The sequence below is a fragment of the Lontra canadensis genome, unplaced genomic scaffold (assembly GCF_010015895.1).
Source record: "Lontra canadensis isolate GAN:19392208 unplaced genomic scaffold, GSC_riverotter_1.0 scaffold11, whole genome shotgun sequence".
Classification (NCBI taxonomy): Eukaryota; Metazoa; Chordata; class Mammalia; order Carnivora; family Mustelidae; genus Lontra; species Lontra canadensis.
Window position 1 is genome coordinate 6,804,267 of NW_022631005.1, and position 16,822 is coordinate 6,821,088.

Below are 16,822 nucleotides of genomic sequence, written 5' to 3' on the forward strand. Positions count from 1 at the left end.
AGATCATGACCTGAGCCAAAGGCAGTAGCTTAACCAACCTATCCACCCAGGTGCCCCTATTTAAAGAAATTTCTTATAGACAATCTATAGTTGGGTCTTATATTAATAAATACGACACTTTCTATTTGTTGCCCGTGTTATTTGTCTCTATTTTTGTCTTCCACTCTTTCTTTGTCTTTTGTAGTTTTTATGGAGCATTTTGTATCATTATATTTTCTCTTCTTTCTTAGCTTATTGGTTATACTTTTTAAAAAAATGTTAGTGGTTGCCCTAGAATTTGCAATATACATTCACAACTAATCCAAGTCTACTTTCAAATAACACTATACCACTTCACAGATAGTGTGAGTACCTTATAATAATAATGCAGTAGTCTTATTCTCTCGTGTACCTTATATGATCACTGTCATTTATTTCACTTATATATAAGCATGCATAAACATATATATCAAACATGTATACATAAGCATACATAAATGAATATATTATTGCTATTATTACTTTGGAACATCAGCTGTTAGATCAACTAAAAATAAGAGAAGTTAAGGTTATGTGTTTTTTTTTTTAAGTTAAGGTTTTTATTTTATCTTCATTTACACTTTCATTGATGATCTTCCTTTTGTCATATAGTTCCATGTTGCTGATCTATGTTACTTTCCTTCTGTCTAAAGAATTTTGATATTTCTTGCAAGACAGGCCTCCTGGCAACAAATTCACTCAATTTTTATTTGTCTGAGAAAGTCTTTATTTCTCCTTCTCTTTGAAAGATAATTTCACGGTGTATAGGATTGTAGGTTGCTGGGGTTTTTTTCTGTCAGCATTTTAAATATTACTCTTCATTCTTCTCTTGCATAGTTCCTGAGAAGTTGGATGTGATTCTTATCTTTATTCCTCTCTAGGCAAGATTTTCCCCCCACTCTGGCTTTTTTCAGTATTTTTTTTTCTTTTTCTTTGATTTTCTGTAGCTTGAATAATATATACAGAAGCGTAGTATTTTGGATATTTATCCTGCTTGGAATTCTCTGAGCTTCCTGGATCTATGGTTTAGTGCCTAACATTAATTAGAGAGAAATTCTCAAGTCATTATGGCTTCAAATATTGTCTCTATTTCTTTCTCTTTTTTCTCATTCTAGTATTCCCATTACCTGTATATTACATCTTTTATAGATGTCCCACAGTTCTTGCATATTCTCTTTCATATTTTCCTCTTTGCTTTTTCAGTTTTGGAATTTTCTCTTGTTATATCTTCAAGCTCAGAGATTCTTTCCTCATCCATATCCAGTCTGCTAATGAGCCTGTCAAAGATATTCTTCATTTCTGTTACAATGTTTTTGATCTCCAGTATTTCTTTTTTATTCTTCCTTAGAATCTCCATTTCTCTCCTTATATTATCCATCTGTTCTTACAGGTTATCTATTTTTTCCATGAAATTCATTTGTATATTAATTATAGCTTAAAACACAATTCCTGGTGTGATAATTCCAACATTCCTGTTACATCTGACTCTGGTTCTGATGGTAGTTTAGTCTTTTCAAACTGTGTTTTTTGCCTATAGGTTCCTTGTAATTTTTGTGTAAAGGTGAACATGATGCTCTGGGTAAAAGGAACTATAGTAAACATTTTTTTTTTTTTTTTTTTTTTTGACGGAGAGAGCACAAGTAGGCAGAGAGGCAGACAGAGAGAGAGATGGAAATAGGCTCCCCACTGAGCAGAGAGCCCAGTGGGGGGCTTGATCCCAGGACCCGGGGCTCATGACCTGAGCTGAAGGCAGAGGCTTTAACCCACTGAGCCACCCAGGAACCCCTTCAGATCTTTAGTAACATGGTGGTAAGGGTTGGGGAAGAAGTGTTCTATGGTCTATGAAAAGGTTCACCCTTTTAGCGAGCCTGTGCTTGTGGACCGTAAATCTCACCAGTGCTTCTTGGTCCTCCTCCTCCCCACTTAAGTGGGATAGGATGGCTAAATGGGATGGAATTTGGTAGTTCTCTCCCCCCAGGTAGGTTAGTCTTTGATATAATCCCAGGAGGTTAGGCTCTGGTAAAAGCTTCCTGAGAGCTGACCTTGTTAAGAAGAATAGAATGCTCTGTTTTTGAAAATGGCCACTATCCCCCTTCCTTTTGAAAAGCATGAGCTTTTTCTCAGATTTTTACTGTGAGAACCTAGTAGAGCTCCAGGAGATAAAATACACGAGATTGTGAGGGCCCTAAACAGTTACTCTCCTGCCCCCAGAGTTTTTAATCTGTCCATCTTTTTCACACTGAGCCTTCAGGCATTCATCAGTTAATATTAGCTCAGGTTTTCCTACCCTGGCACTAGTTTCCACATGGGTTTCTGCTCCAGCAAGTTGTGTTCCTCTATATCCACCTTTCTGTATATCCATATTTTGGCAGTGGTTTGCTCTGTGACCTTGCTTCTCTAATGGATCTAAGAAGAGTTTATTTTTTTTTAAGCTTGTTCAGCGTTTTCCTTGTTAAAATAGAGTGGTGACGTCAAAGCTTTTACATCGTGGGCTCTGGAGTGAGTCTTTAAAAATGCTTTGAAAATCAGATCATGTTGCTCCTTTACTCAAACAAACAAACAAAAACACCAAAAATATCTGTCAGTAACTTCCCAGAATAACAGCTAAAATGCTTATAATGTCCTCTGAGATCGTATATTGTCAGGCTTCTCCTGCGCCCAGCCCGAGTTCTGCTATCTGAGCTTACCTCCCACTATTGCCTCATTGCTGACAATCTAGGCTCATTGCTGTCCTGTGATCATGGCAGACATGCTTCAGACAAAGTGTTTACAATTCTTGTTCCATTTGCCTGGAACGGTCTTCTAGATAGCTCCACGACTCACTTCTACCTTCTTTACATCTAGTCAGGGTCATTTCTCCCTGTGAAGAAGCTCTGTTGTTGTCAGATGTTTCTCAGTGAGATTGGAATCAGAGCTGGATGATTTGGCTATTATCATTGGGCGTATATTGACATCAGGCTATGGTAGCCTATAGAGATCATTGCTTCAGTAGAAAACTACCCTGCCTGGAAGACAGAGCCTTCTAAAATGCCAGCACACGACACCCTCCTATGGGCATGCTTAAAAAACACAGACAGCATTAGCTTCTGTGGCTGTAAATGCAACTCCCCTTTCGTTATTTTATTTTTAGTGCTTTCAAGGCTAACCACTGACTCCTGCTGATTGATGCATTCTTTATTTTAGACATGCTATTGTGTTCAATCAATGGCAGTCAAGTCTTGCTAGCTAGGAAGCTGTTCTGTCCCTTTCTAAAGTGAAACTGCTCAACACATTTAGTTCCATTATATGGAGGCTTAGAAATTTAACTCTATTTCTGAGTTCATAGGGAATGCATTAGCTTAGAAGCAAAAAGGAGTATTGGAAGGGCACTTGACTATAGAGGGCAAAAGAGGTACTCAGTTCCTCAAAGTGATTCTCATCCTAGCCTGAGTAGTAGGATTCTCGCAAAATTCTGGCTCCTACCTCATACTTACTGACAAAGATGTGGGCACTTTACATTTTAAGTAAGACTAAACTACTCTCCAGAGATATTATTTGAATTCACACTTCTAACAGACAGTATGTAAGTGCTCCTCCTACCCTATCTTCTCCTTTGTATTTATTGCTAAATCTTTTACCTAGGGTTTACTCTTGGGCAAGAGCTTTGGTGAAATGTATCATAGTAAAAATATGCATAAGATATATAATATTCACAAATAGTTATTAATATCACATAAACATGCTGCCCCTATTTCTGTGTATGATGAAGAGAAATGCATATCACACATTTAATCCTCTCCAGAAAAATGCTTTCCTGAGTAATAGGGTATTAAATGAAATGACCACATGTTGATTTGCAGCTTATGTTAACTGACCAGTCACCATATTAGAACAGAGATTAACTGTACTGCTTATATGTAATTTACTTCAGATAAAGTAGAAAATAGATTTAAGGTGAGTTCAGGTCATGATAATGTGTTTAGCTTTCATTCCAAATGAAATTGATGTATCTCTTGATCTCTGTGACCCTAAGTATATTAGTATATTAATGCATAGATAGGCATTATAAATGAATGACAAGAATATTAAACAAATACATATGAAAGCATTTTGGGAAATGGAAAGCAGATTTTCTGTCTGAGAGATGATGGGCCTGCTGTATCATTTTTTCTTTTTTTTTTTTTTAAGATTTTATTTATTTCAGAGGGAGAGCTAGAGCACAAGTAGGCAGAGTGACAGGGAGAGGGAGAGGGAGAAGCAGGTTCCCAACTGAGCAAGGAGCCTGATGCGGGGCTCAATCCCCGGACCTAAGCTGAAGGCAGATGCTTAACTGACTTAGCCACCCAGGCCCTGCTGTACCATGTTGTAGGATACATTATATCCCTCAAGTATATCTAGCATGATTATTTTGATAAAATTTGAAGGGTCAAAATACCAGGAACCATTAGAACATAATCTTTAAAAAAAAAAAAAAGATTTTATTTATATATTTGACAGAGAGAAACACAGCAAGAGAGGGAACACAGGCAGGGGGAGTGGGAGAGGAGGAAGCAGGCTTCCCGAGAAGCAGGGAGCCCAATGTGGGGCTCAATTCCAGGACCCTGGGATCATTACCTAAGCCAAAGGCAGATGCTTAACAACTGAGCAACCCAGGTGCCCCTAGAACATAACCTCTATAGGGCCACTGAAATCACTCTTTTGTATGTAGAAGGCCTTCAGAAAATGAATGGCTGTTAATTGTATTTTGCAAATAGTTCTCTTATATAGAACTCAGACTTTCCGTTTCCTTCACTCTATCTAGTATATTGCTTAATAAATAGCTCTCCAAATTAGTATCTCCCAAGTTGGAGTTCCTTTTTCCCATACCAGAACTCTCCAAATGTATTATTTGTAGTACTGGTCTGTAACACATATTCACAGAATTAACTTCATTTATATATACATCATCACCCCTTGACCCTCATCCCCATTTGGTCTATAGTTGTGTCTCTCCTATGCCTAACACACAGCAGGGACTTTATTACTTTATGGTGTTTAACTCTTATTGCTTGATGACTACTAGGTCTCATCTCCCAGACCAGACCATGATATGTTTTCTGTGTCTCCCAGAATCCTGTCTCAGGTTTGAGCATGGCAAAGAGAAAGGCTGCTTCTTTTCTGACCATCTGAACATTATTCGTAACTTGGTTCTATTCTGGGAATGTTCCTGGGTGAGATTAAATTCTGTATCTTTCTGATTCCAAATTCCATTAAAAACAGTAGCAACAACAAAAGACTGGCAAATTACATCTGAATCTATCAGCTATGTAAAATTCTTGCAAGGAATGTAATAATAAAAAAGGCACTTATAATGTTAGTGCTTGATTTTCCTTCAGGTCTTAAATTGGGAAAAGGTCAATGACAAGGCAAGATTGGGTCCTGGTGACCCAGGTGAAGAGCCCCCAATAGGAATTAGGGACCAAGGTTTATGTCCCAGCTCAGCCAATGAGTGCTGTGTTAAGCAAGTCGTTTGCACACTGGTATTGCTCCTTCGTCTTTAAGCTAAAGAGATTAGATCAGGATTCATATTCACAATTATTTGTGGGTCAGAGACCCTTCTGAGATTCTGCTGAAAACTATGAGCCTTTTTCCCCCAAAAAGCACAAATACAACTATAAATAGAATTCCAAAAGGGTCAGAGACTCTAAAATCCACCCACATATTCTCTAGAGGACTTTAGAATGATTTTTAAGGTCTAAAGTATGTGGTTGGGAAAAAAAAAAGAATCCATTTACAGTTGCTACTCCCAATGTGAATTAGTTTTTAAAATGTGGATTTGAGTCATTTATGTCATTAGAAGCATAATTACTTTTTTTGTAATTTAAAGTACACATAGCAGAGCAAATTTTTCAATAGAAAGAAGATCTCTTTTATGGATTAAAAGCATCTGAGGGTCAGCAAGATGGTCAGTCTCTCCTGTTACACAATGCAGGCCTCCTTCTATGACCCATCTCAGAGATAGACATTTAGCTTAGACTTGAATCCATATAGTGATGAAAGCTCACTCACATGTTTATTGCTGGGCAAAGAGTTTAAGAATTTTCTTTTCTTTATTGAGCTATAATCTGCCCTCACTACATAAATGTCCACTATTGACCCTATGTCTGCTCTCAGGAGCTACTTAGATAAATTTCAGTTCTTTTTCCAGTGTGTTAGGAATTCAATGGCAGCCTCTTTGTCCTCTCTTACTTACTTACCAGGCATTCCAGTTTCAAATACAATTGTTCTAGAAAAGCGATTTCATAAGACTACTTTTAATCTCAATTACCTTCTTCAGTGGAACTCTTGAAACAGAGAGCTCACAATCAGGCAGCATATTCCAGAAAAGTCTGTCAACCTATGGTTAGGGAGCATTCCTTAAACTACTGCCTGCTGTTAGGAATGCTCTGACACCACCAAGAGCCTAGTCCCTAATCAGGTGACTCTGCCCTTAACTGTAATCGGTTGAGGCCCCACTCATTCTCTATTTCTTAGAGGCCAAGAAATCTTTCTAAAAACAAAACTCCGTGTTCAGCAGCCCCTTACCCACGTCAGCCTCTTCCCTGCTCTTGGAAAGCTTTGGGAATACTAGTTTTATCATTCTTCAATAAGCCTGGCTTTTTTTTCACTCCAAACTAATTGATAAACATATTGACCCATGGCTTGCCAAACATAAGCTTCCCTCTGTGGATTCATTATTCCTAACTCTTTGCTCAGTCACTTCACAATTTCATCCAACTCACTTATACCACCACCTGATCTAGAGAATGGAGAAGAGCAGGAGGATTATGTCCTGTTTGGAGCAACATTTATTTCCTTTCCTTTTCTTCTTTTACTCAGTCTCGTTTCCTTTCCTCCGACTGTTTTCTTCATTCCTTCATACTGCATATCTTGGTCTTACCTTTGGTTCCTTTGCCTGTGTTCATTTGCTGTGGAGAAGAGAACGCCTGTTGTGTTTTTTGGATCTCTTGGCTTTTTCTTGTGTGCAGGGCTGGCTGAGTCTGTTTGCTCCAGGAGCCTCTTTGCTGTATGCTGTGCAGTCAGTCCTGTGCAGGCGAGGTGTTTCAATATATGCTTGTTAGCATTCCACAGAGGAGGAGGCTCTGAGGATTTTCTCAGGCCCCCAGACCAAGTCGTTTTCTTCCACCTTCAGAATTACCTTAATATTAAATGAAGGTTTAAAGAAAATGTAAATATAAAGTATCTGTGTGTTTGGGAAAAGGAGAAGGGCGTGGGGAGACAGAAATTATTAGATAGTCCTCACAGACCTCACACAGACCTGTTAGTACTACTGCCTCCATAACCAAACAAATATTACTCATAGGAAAAAAGACTCAAGACACAAGTTAACCAACTATCCGTTATTCAGTGGAAAGATGACATGAATGTAAATTGCTTTGAGAACCAAGGAATGTGTGGTTCTGTAGAGATGTTCGTGTTATCAACTCCCATCTCACCAAATCTTTCACCTAGAAATAGTTAATGTCACTCATGGAAAAGGCTAAGAAACGCGTCTTCCGGGGTTTGCCCTAGTGAGTGATTTTACTTTTAAAAAGGCTTTCTTATATAACGCTATGACCATTATTGGGTGATAAAATAAATTAAAAGCAAGTAGGCCTATACTCAAGTAAGGGAAATGATGACTAATTATTTAGTAAGTTGGACTTTTTGGTTACCATATTTTCTTAATGTTTCAGCCCCTCATATAAATGAATCAATGTTGCCATTAAGTTACTAACTCTAATTTAAAGAAAGTTGTCTTAAACACAACTTTATTACTCTGCAGTTGCCTTGTGGGTGAAAGGGATGAGCTCTGGAGGTTAACAGAACCTTTTCAGACTGGGAGAGACAATTTCAGCTTAGGAGAGTGAAATGTGGCTGAATGATTACTGTGCTTTAATATTCCAGAAGGAATCCCAACATTGTCTAAGCAAGGTTAATGGATACTGTAAACCTATAATAAATTCTAGAGGAGGACAGGAAAATCTGTATCAGCATCCAGAAAAACTAAAGGTGAAAATGAGTTAGGGTCTCCTGAAAATGGAACTTTTATGCCTCATTCACTATTCATTCAGTCAGTCATTAGTGTACTGAGGAAATAGGATGTGTCATAACTTCTCTTAAAACTACACTGTCCTTATATCCCTGAACAAATCACTTACCTTTTTCGAGTCTAAATTTCACCATCCAGGCATTTCTTCATGGAGTTGTGAGGTTTAGAGACCAAGGTATATGAGACCCTAACAGAATAACTGATTGGATGTTTATTGAATGAATGAATTACCTTACCTTCTCCTTAATATTTAGACATCTCCCTCCCACCCTGTAATTTATAATATATAAGATAAGCTCCATTTGTTAATAATAAATGTCCATCTACTGTTTTGGGTCAACAGGAATTTTGAGTGATCTGTGTTTACAGATGAAATTAAAGTATTTAAATAATATTACAACTGATCAAATATTTTTGCAAGATAATCCACCAAGCCCAAGGATGTTGTTCTTTGCCAAACAGCATTCTGAGGCTTGCTGACTACAGTACATGCAAATCCACATTTTTTTTAGTTTTTTTTTTTTGTTTCATAACAAACATGAGTAGTGACTTCCTTTCATTTATCAATTCTAATTGAATATTTTTCAGTAATATTTAGAAAAATCTTATAAACCAATTTTCTAAAATATGAAATATGTATAAAACTTTTCACGTTAAGTAGCAATGCATGGAGTGTCTGCTGGTATGATGTTTTAACAGAACAGGACCCAAGTGAAACAGGAGGTAATTCTTAGATTTTGAGTGTATGGTTGTGGTAGTTGCCTTTTGGTTTATACTCCAAATTTGGGTTAATTTTGAAATCTTGAAAAAAAATATGCCACATACACCAAGTTATGTTTTAATTGTATCAGCCATTTATTCAATCACTATGGATGAGTACATACTGTTTGCCGGGCATTGTGTTTGAGACCCCAAACTGAAACTACATAATCTTGACATCAAGAAATTTGCTTTAATGAGAAAGATGTGTAAACAACTCAGTTCTGTATGGTAATTGAGACAAGAGAAAATGATCCACGAACAGTAGGGAAATATGAAAAAAGCCTAGCTAAGTCTGTGTAGGGAATTAGAGGAGCCTTCCCAGAGGAGGCAAGCTGAGGCAGCGGCATGAACAGGAGAATATCGGGTGGGTGAGTAGGAAGAGGCTATTTGGCAGTGAGAAGACAACGAGAAGAGCGTGGAGGCTTGAAGGAGCCGGGAATGATCAGGGAATGTGGAAGAGTAGGTTAGGGTCCTTAACTAGTAACTCATAAATTACTGTGAAAGGGGGAAGCAGGAAGGGCTGGGAAGGAATGAGGCCAAATAAGTAGGGAGAGGCCAGGATCTATAAGCCTGTGGAGCAGGCAGAGGTGTGCCAGTGTTTTGCCTCTCTGTGGGCTGTGGGGGAAGTTACTGGAGAATTTTGTATACAGAAGTTTCGTAATCAAATGAATACGTTCTGATTTCTGAAGGAGACTAACAATATCGTGATTCTTTTGTTGTTTACAAGTTATAGAAATGGCACACACACCCCTTTGTTCCTAGGGGTTTCTTCAATGGTTCTTGTTGTAATGGAATTCAGGGATGCCAAAAGAAATATTTGAACTAAATGATATATCAGAATTACAATAAGAGCCTGTGAGTGGATTTTTAGTTAACAGGTTTTTAATAGGCTGTGAGGCAATTCTTAATGGAGAAGATTTAATTATAAAGGAAGCCTGTCTCTAATGGAAATTTGGCTGGGTGTGTTTTGATTTTCTCAGTGAATTAAAAGGTTTATATAGGGTTAGATGGTTGAAATTCTTGTGGAAAACATGTATACACCAGCGAAAACTTTCCACTCATTTTCTTTATCTCTTGCAGCAAAGCAATGAATCTGCTAGAAATAAATTTCACTTAAATAGAGCATAATTTTTTATAATTTCAGGGGTTAAGCATCTGAAAGGCCAGAATGAATCAGCATTCCCTGAAGAAGAAGAAGGTGTAAACGAAAGAGAGGAGCAGTGGGAACATTAATTACGGGTCTGCAGCAAGAAGGCTTCTTGGGAATAACTGAACTATTAACTTTTCTGACTATCCCATGGAAGGCCACTCCTTGACCTCCAGAAGCATTCTCCACCTCTGCTCTCCACACTCATACAATAGTAATACACCTTATGGGAAGCTCTCCCTTGACTGAACTTTAGAACCAAGTACAGATTGTTCGATATTACAATTAAAGAATAAACATTTATTTTATGGTGATTTTTCTTTTTAATGACATTTGCATAGACATTTGCAAATATGTGAGTGTTCTAACTTTAATACTGCGGAGCTTAATCTCTCATGTCCTACTGATATGGTCTGTCTTCTAAGGTCAAATGTAAATAGCTTCACTTTAAGAGTAAAAAATAAATATTAAATACATTTAGACATGGTGTGTCTGGGTTTAACTTACAGAGGAAGTTTTTAAGGAATCTTTCAAGTTTCATTTATCATGTTTCTGAATATAGAACCGTATGTGGTATTTATTTCTGATGAAGAAATCCCCAGTTTCTTGATTCAAAAGATCATAATGTATTAGTCTTTAAGTATTGACCATCCTTTTTCCTCCAGCATGTTAATGGCTAAAGGACTGCAAAGGTCTCATTTTTCTGAGCTCTGAGAGATATATTTTCCAGCATTTCCACTAGCTATTAAGAAAGAAAAATGCTAAATCTAAAATAAAATATGCCAAAATCTCCCCTGCCACTTTTTTGGTTATTACTTGAAATATGAGCTATTTCTTACTGCATTTTAAGGAATCATTAGTATTTTATAAATCTTCTATTATCGTCAAGTAAGAAATTCCATTAATTCATGGATATAGTCATTCATTAACTCAATAACTATTTTTAATGAGTTTATCTCCAGCAAACGATTTTGCTGGGGGTTATAAAAATAAAGAAAAGTTAATTTCTTATCCTTAGAACTGATAGAAAAAAAATATATATATATATAAATATTTTTTTTTCTATCAGTTCTGAAAAATCTTGCTTTATACTGATACTTTACTTTTTACATATATATGTATATATATATATATATATACACACACATATATGTGTGTGTGTGTGTGTGTGTGTGTGTATTGAATAAGGCTTTTGGTTGTTCAAAGTTCTGGCTCCAGGACAACATTAATTATTTTTAAAAGATTTTTATTTACTTATTTATTTTAGAGAGAGCTCAGTGTGTGCGTGGGCAGGAGGAGGAATAGAGGGGGAGGGAGGGGGGAGAGAGAGAATCTCAAACAGACTCTGTGGTGCACAGAGCCTGACACTGGGCTTGATTTCACAACCCTGAGATCTGGACCTGAGGGGAAACCAAGAGTCAGTCACTTAACTGACTGAACCACCCAGGTGCCCCATTAATGATTTATGGCATTTCAAGGTAAAGTATCTGTGCCACAAAATTTAGTGAGGTTGGTGGAATGCCCCGTTTGGTTCCCACACTGATGATATTGGTGGGGTCAGTGTTTCATGGATGAAAAAAAATGAAAAGATTTCTCAGAAGTCAATAAAGAGGGAAATTGAGATGGGAGGAAAAAATGTAAATGTAAAATCCACTGTGGGATCTTATGTCAAAATTCAAAGAAGTAAAACTGTTGTTTTTAATTTTGAATGCAAGTTTATAATACAGAGATTAAGAGAAATATGTGAATCTATTAGACAATGCAATAGAGCGAACATTTTTCTTCATATATTTTCCCCAAGAAAATAAATGCAAAACTCATTGATAAGTAGTATCACCAAGTATGAATGAGTACTCTAGTTCTAAGTGTCTTTCCTCCTTGCTATCCTCCTTTCCTTTCTTCCTTCCTTCCTTCCTTCCCCACCCACCCCTATCCTTTTATGGGTTTTGTTGTTGTTGTTAAATCATTTCAATCAAAACTTTCGGGATTTCTAGACCACCTGCTGTGACTATTTGTTTGATTTCCTAAATTTCTTTCTACTTAAAACATGATTAAGACACAGATTTATTTTCATGATTTTGAATTATTTGTGGAAAACATTCTGGCGCTCCTTGAGACTATTTGAGATACCCCAAGGTGCTAGAAAATAAAATTTGTCCTTCCCTTTCCTTGAACACACTTTCAAAATGTGTTGCTGGTTTTTGTTTCTGTTTTTGTTTTTCAAAAGGATTCAGAAAAAATAAATCAAAGCTTTTGCTGATTTTGTAACATCATTTGGGTAAATAAGTAGCATGGCTTCTGGATTCTTCTCTTCTTATTAAAAACACAAAGATATAAAAATTAAAAGCATAAGTTTTCCTTAGAAAATGTTGGTTTCTTCCATTCTGTTCTCTACTCTCAAAACAGAGCTTGCAATTAAAAGCATAAGTTTTCCTTGGGAAATATGTTGGCTTTCTCAGAAATCTGAAGGAAGCCAGCTGAGATAATGGCTTTTCAGTTTCCTTTTCACACAGTTACAGTTTACAACAATTTTTTTTCAAGAAGACAACTTGGCTTCAGTTTGGCTGAATGGTCAAAGAAACTTTCTGAACAAAACAAAACGAAAACTTTATCTTTCCCAGACCACATTTATAGTATGATATAATGGCTGGTAGATGAGCTTTGAGTCACTCTGGCTTGGGTTCAAATTCAACCCCTATCAAATTTTAGACTATTACTCAGTTTATAAAATGGGTACCATCATACCCACCCCTATGGATTATCGTGGAAACTAAATGAGATAAGACACATTAAAATGCTTAGTCTAGCTTAGGGAGCAATTAGCATTCGGTGCCTATTGTTATTATCAAGGTGGGAAAGGACCCGATGCCGTCTAAGCCTTACCGTACACATGATCCTCTTCAACATCACAGACCAGTGACCGATCCTCTTCCTTCTTGAGTAACTCCAGCTGAACCCTAAGCCCAACCAAAGAGCTCTAACTATTCTTCTCCACGTGAAACTCTTTCTTCTGTACTTTACCTCCTTGATCACAGCCATTCAGCACTGTGATGTCTTCTCCTAAACGGCCTCACCTCTGATAAAACACCACTAGATCCTTCCAACTTTTCTCATCATCTAGGCCACTTGCTGTTGGATCCTCTTTAATTGTGCGTATTAAATCTAAGAAAGGTTAAGTCAGGGAGATACACTCAGTTTTTTCCCTAATCTCCCTAACCATGAGAAACTGAAGCATAGACAGAAGCAGGGCAGAGCAGAATTCTAGGTCAGGATTCTTTCTATTAGGCAATAATATTGTAAGCCGTTTCTCTTCCCAGAGTTGGCCAGGGTAAGGTCTTTATAAAAAACAAAATGCTCAGACTTTTTCTGTTCTTAAAAAAGTTTTCACCATCCATTTTAAATTTTAATTCAATTATGCAATGTTTTCTACATTGTGGAAACAGATTATTTTAGGTTGGCAAGAGACAAATTACTTTTATTTTTATATTTATAAATACTGTCATAATACATATTAGAAAAGATACGTAATCATGATTTTACTGCTATTGTTGCTTAGGATAAGGCAACCTTAATGTGTGAGTATATTTTTAATCAATTTAAAGAAAAATATTAGAAAATATTAAAGAGAAATACTAAAGATGGTACCTCAAAATCACTAAAAATATACAATTGAATGAAGTTTAGAAACGCTGGTTTTGGGTGTGGTCATAGCAAATAAGTGTAAGTACTATGGAGTTCATTTAATTGCAATATGGATTTATGACTCTATAAATAAACCACTTACATTACATTAATTTAAAAATTGTTTCTTTGCCCACATCTAACAGCTGTATAAGTGCAAACTGAATAATGAGAAAAATCATGTCTAATTATATCAAAGTGTTTATGCTCATAGTGATTTTGAATATTTGCTTTCTCTGAAAATGAAGAAGGAAGATATGCTCTTACTTTTCTTTATTTTTAATTTTTTGCTCTTACTTTTCTAAGACCCTGATTCTAAAAACCGGTTTTCAAAGCTTCAGCAGATATATTAATTATTAAAAATGTCTATGCTGCAAAACGTGAAATCTGTTTAAAGAAATTAAATTATTAGATTTCAAATATCATAATATTCTGAAAAACTAAATAGCAGAGGAAGAAGAGTTTTAGGAAAATGATGGAGGGCATCTTTGGCTTTAAGTGACATTGTAAGTAGTTAAGGTGCTAAAGTTTACAAACATCCCATGTGATTCATACAGCAATGGGGGTGAAGGTTTCTGTTTTGCAATGTTGTATGAATTAAGTAATTTACATGAATGCACAGGTGTCTGACGGCATTTTGTAAAGAGGCTACCATTCAACTGTAGTACTTTTCTTGACATTTATATTGTGAATCCTCTTCATTCTGTGGACAGACATTGGCTCAGCCACTTTCTTCATTGCATTTAAAACTTAGCTGATGCAGACAAAGAGACTTGGTGTGTAGAAGGCAGATGAACATGAGAGTAGAGAGAGAAGTAGGCAAAGGAGGGAACTCAAAGAAGCCTAGAAACTTGAGGTAAAAAATGGTATTAAATGGTATTAAAATGTATTGGATTTATCTTCATTTTTTGTTTCTCACTCTATACATGTGACCTTGCCTTTTTCCTGTTTTCTCTTACTTTTAGTAATAATGAGCCCAATTTGAAGGAATGAACACAGTAAACCCCAGGGGTATATGTCGCTAGGATTAGAATCCTAGAAACAGCAGAACGATTGGCAAATGATTCTTCATTATCATTCAGAACAAGCATTTGACAGCGAATAATAGAAACCCCAACAAACAGTAACATACAGGCTGAATGACATCATACAATAAAATATCCAGGACTAGAACTGTGGCTCAAGACTCTAATGGGTATCCAGACACTTACCATTTTCCTTAATATTCTCCAAGTTGTAACTTCAGGGTCCCAAGAGAGCTGCTGCTCCAGGCTTCCAGTCTGTCCCAAGCAAAAAGAACAGTGGGAAGAGAAAGGGAAAGAATCTAGCAGAGAAGCAAAGCTATCCCAGAGCCTCCCAACTAATGTCTTATGGACCAGAGCTGTGCCATAAGACTACCCCTCGATGCAAAGGAGCTAGAGAAAGTAAATATTTTTTAAAAGATTCATTTATTTTTAGAGAGAGAGAGAGAGCATGCACATGCATGCAGAGGGGAGGGGCAGTGGGAGAGGGAGAGAGAATCTCAAGCAGATTGCCTGCTGAGCATGGAGACTGATGGGGGGCTCAGTCTCCCCACCCTGAGATCATGACCTGAGCCAAGAAATCAAGAGTTGGATGCTTAACCGACTGAGCACCCAGGTACCCCCAAAGTAAATATTTTAAACCAGGAACATTGCCACCTTCCAACTTAGTCAAGGTTCTCTTTCTAAGTGACCATGGATATTAGGTGAGCAATGAGCAGTATCTGCTTCCCAAACAAACAGAATTCAGGGAAGTTCTTCTTCCCTGAGGTATCTAAAGGAAGCACAGACTATTCAATTTATGTCAAAGGTTGACATTAACACTCACTAGATGTTTTTGCTACTTAAAATGCATAAATTAGGTTAATGTTTATCATAGGCCTGTAGCTAGATAGAACAATTCAGATAGCCTAATTATTCTGTAGTATTTTTTGTAGGATAATTTGGTATCATTTATAAAAGTATACTTTAGAAACAAAAGACCATTATTCTAGTTTATTATTCAATGAATGTGCATGAATGAGTCCTGAGGATACAGGTATTATTAATAAGGTAGTTAAAGTCCTTAAATCCATGGATATATATTCTAGTGTTTGAAGACTATCAATATACATGTGAATTAATACATAGATTATTAATAATAATAAATAAATGAAATCATGTCAGATAGTGATAAATTACAAGAAGGAAATAGAATGAGGTGATGTGGCAGGGCGCCTGGGTGACTCTGTCGCTTAGGCATGTGACTTTTGATTTTGGCTCATATCATGGTGATAGGGTCATGAGATCCAGCCCTGTGTCGGGCTCTGCGCTCAGTGTGGAATCTGCTTGAGACTCTCTCTCACACTGCCTCTGCTCTTCCCCCTCCCCTCATGCTTGCACAACTGTTCTCTCTCTCTCAAAATAAATAAAATCTTAAAAAAAAACAAAAAAGAATGAGGTGATGTGGCACAGGGTGACATCTCCTCTTTGATCATAGCTGTGTGACATTGGGGAAGCCCTTTAATAACACTGGGACCCAGTTTTCTGAGCAGTAAAATGTAGAGAATGATATGAGGGGGTGGATCAGATGTTCCGGTGAGGCTCCTTCCAACACTAAGCTCTGTTTCTCCCCTCTGATTCTCTTTCAGAAACTGCAGATGAGCAGCAAAGGAGAAAAGAAGAGACAGGAATAGACAGAAAGCAGCAGCACTAAGAATGGAATCAGAAGAGAAAAAGGGTATCTTTGTATGCTTATATGACAGTCGACAGAACAAATTGTTTTACTTAGAAATATACACCATATGTATGTATGTATGTACGTATGTATTTAATAGCATTAGCATTGTAACCAATTATATTTTCTGTCTTTTAAAACTTCTCCTTATAAGATGATCTAAAAAAAAAATTATTTATTTATTTATTTATTTTTGGTTTGTTGTGGTAGCTTTTTTTCCTAAGATTTAAAATCCTTCCAAGAAAAATTTCCTCCTACAAATCACTAATTGGGTAATTTACTCTATCACAGCATACAGGCTTTGTTGCTATTAAGTTGCATACCAGATTTTTCCCTTTACAGAGATTTATGTGACATGGTATGAAATACTCTGGAACATTTCCAGGGTGTTTTGGAATAGTTTGTTATTTTCTTTTTCTCCACCAGGT

General features: G+C 36.8%; 1 protein-coding gene across 2 annotated transcripts in view; it reads left to right on the forward strand.

The window, feature by feature from the left end:
* Positions 1-16,528, forward strand: part of PPP1R1C (protein phosphatase 1 regulatory inhibitor subunit 1C) — a 120,682-nt gene extending 104,154 nt beyond the window's left edge. The window contains exon 5 of one of the 2 annotated variants that reach the window (XM_032856062.1): positions 16,309-16,528. In XM_032856062.1, coding sequence (XP_032711953.1) covers positions 16,309-16,353 — 45 coding nt within the window. In that variant the 3' untranslated portion in view covers positions 16,354-16,528. Of the gene's footprint in view, positions 1-9,974; positions 10,231-16,308 lie in introns of those variants that run through there. The other variant, XM_032856061.1, reaches the window with a different exon arrangement.
* The last annotated feature ends 294 nt before the right edge of the window (positions 16,529-16,822 follow it).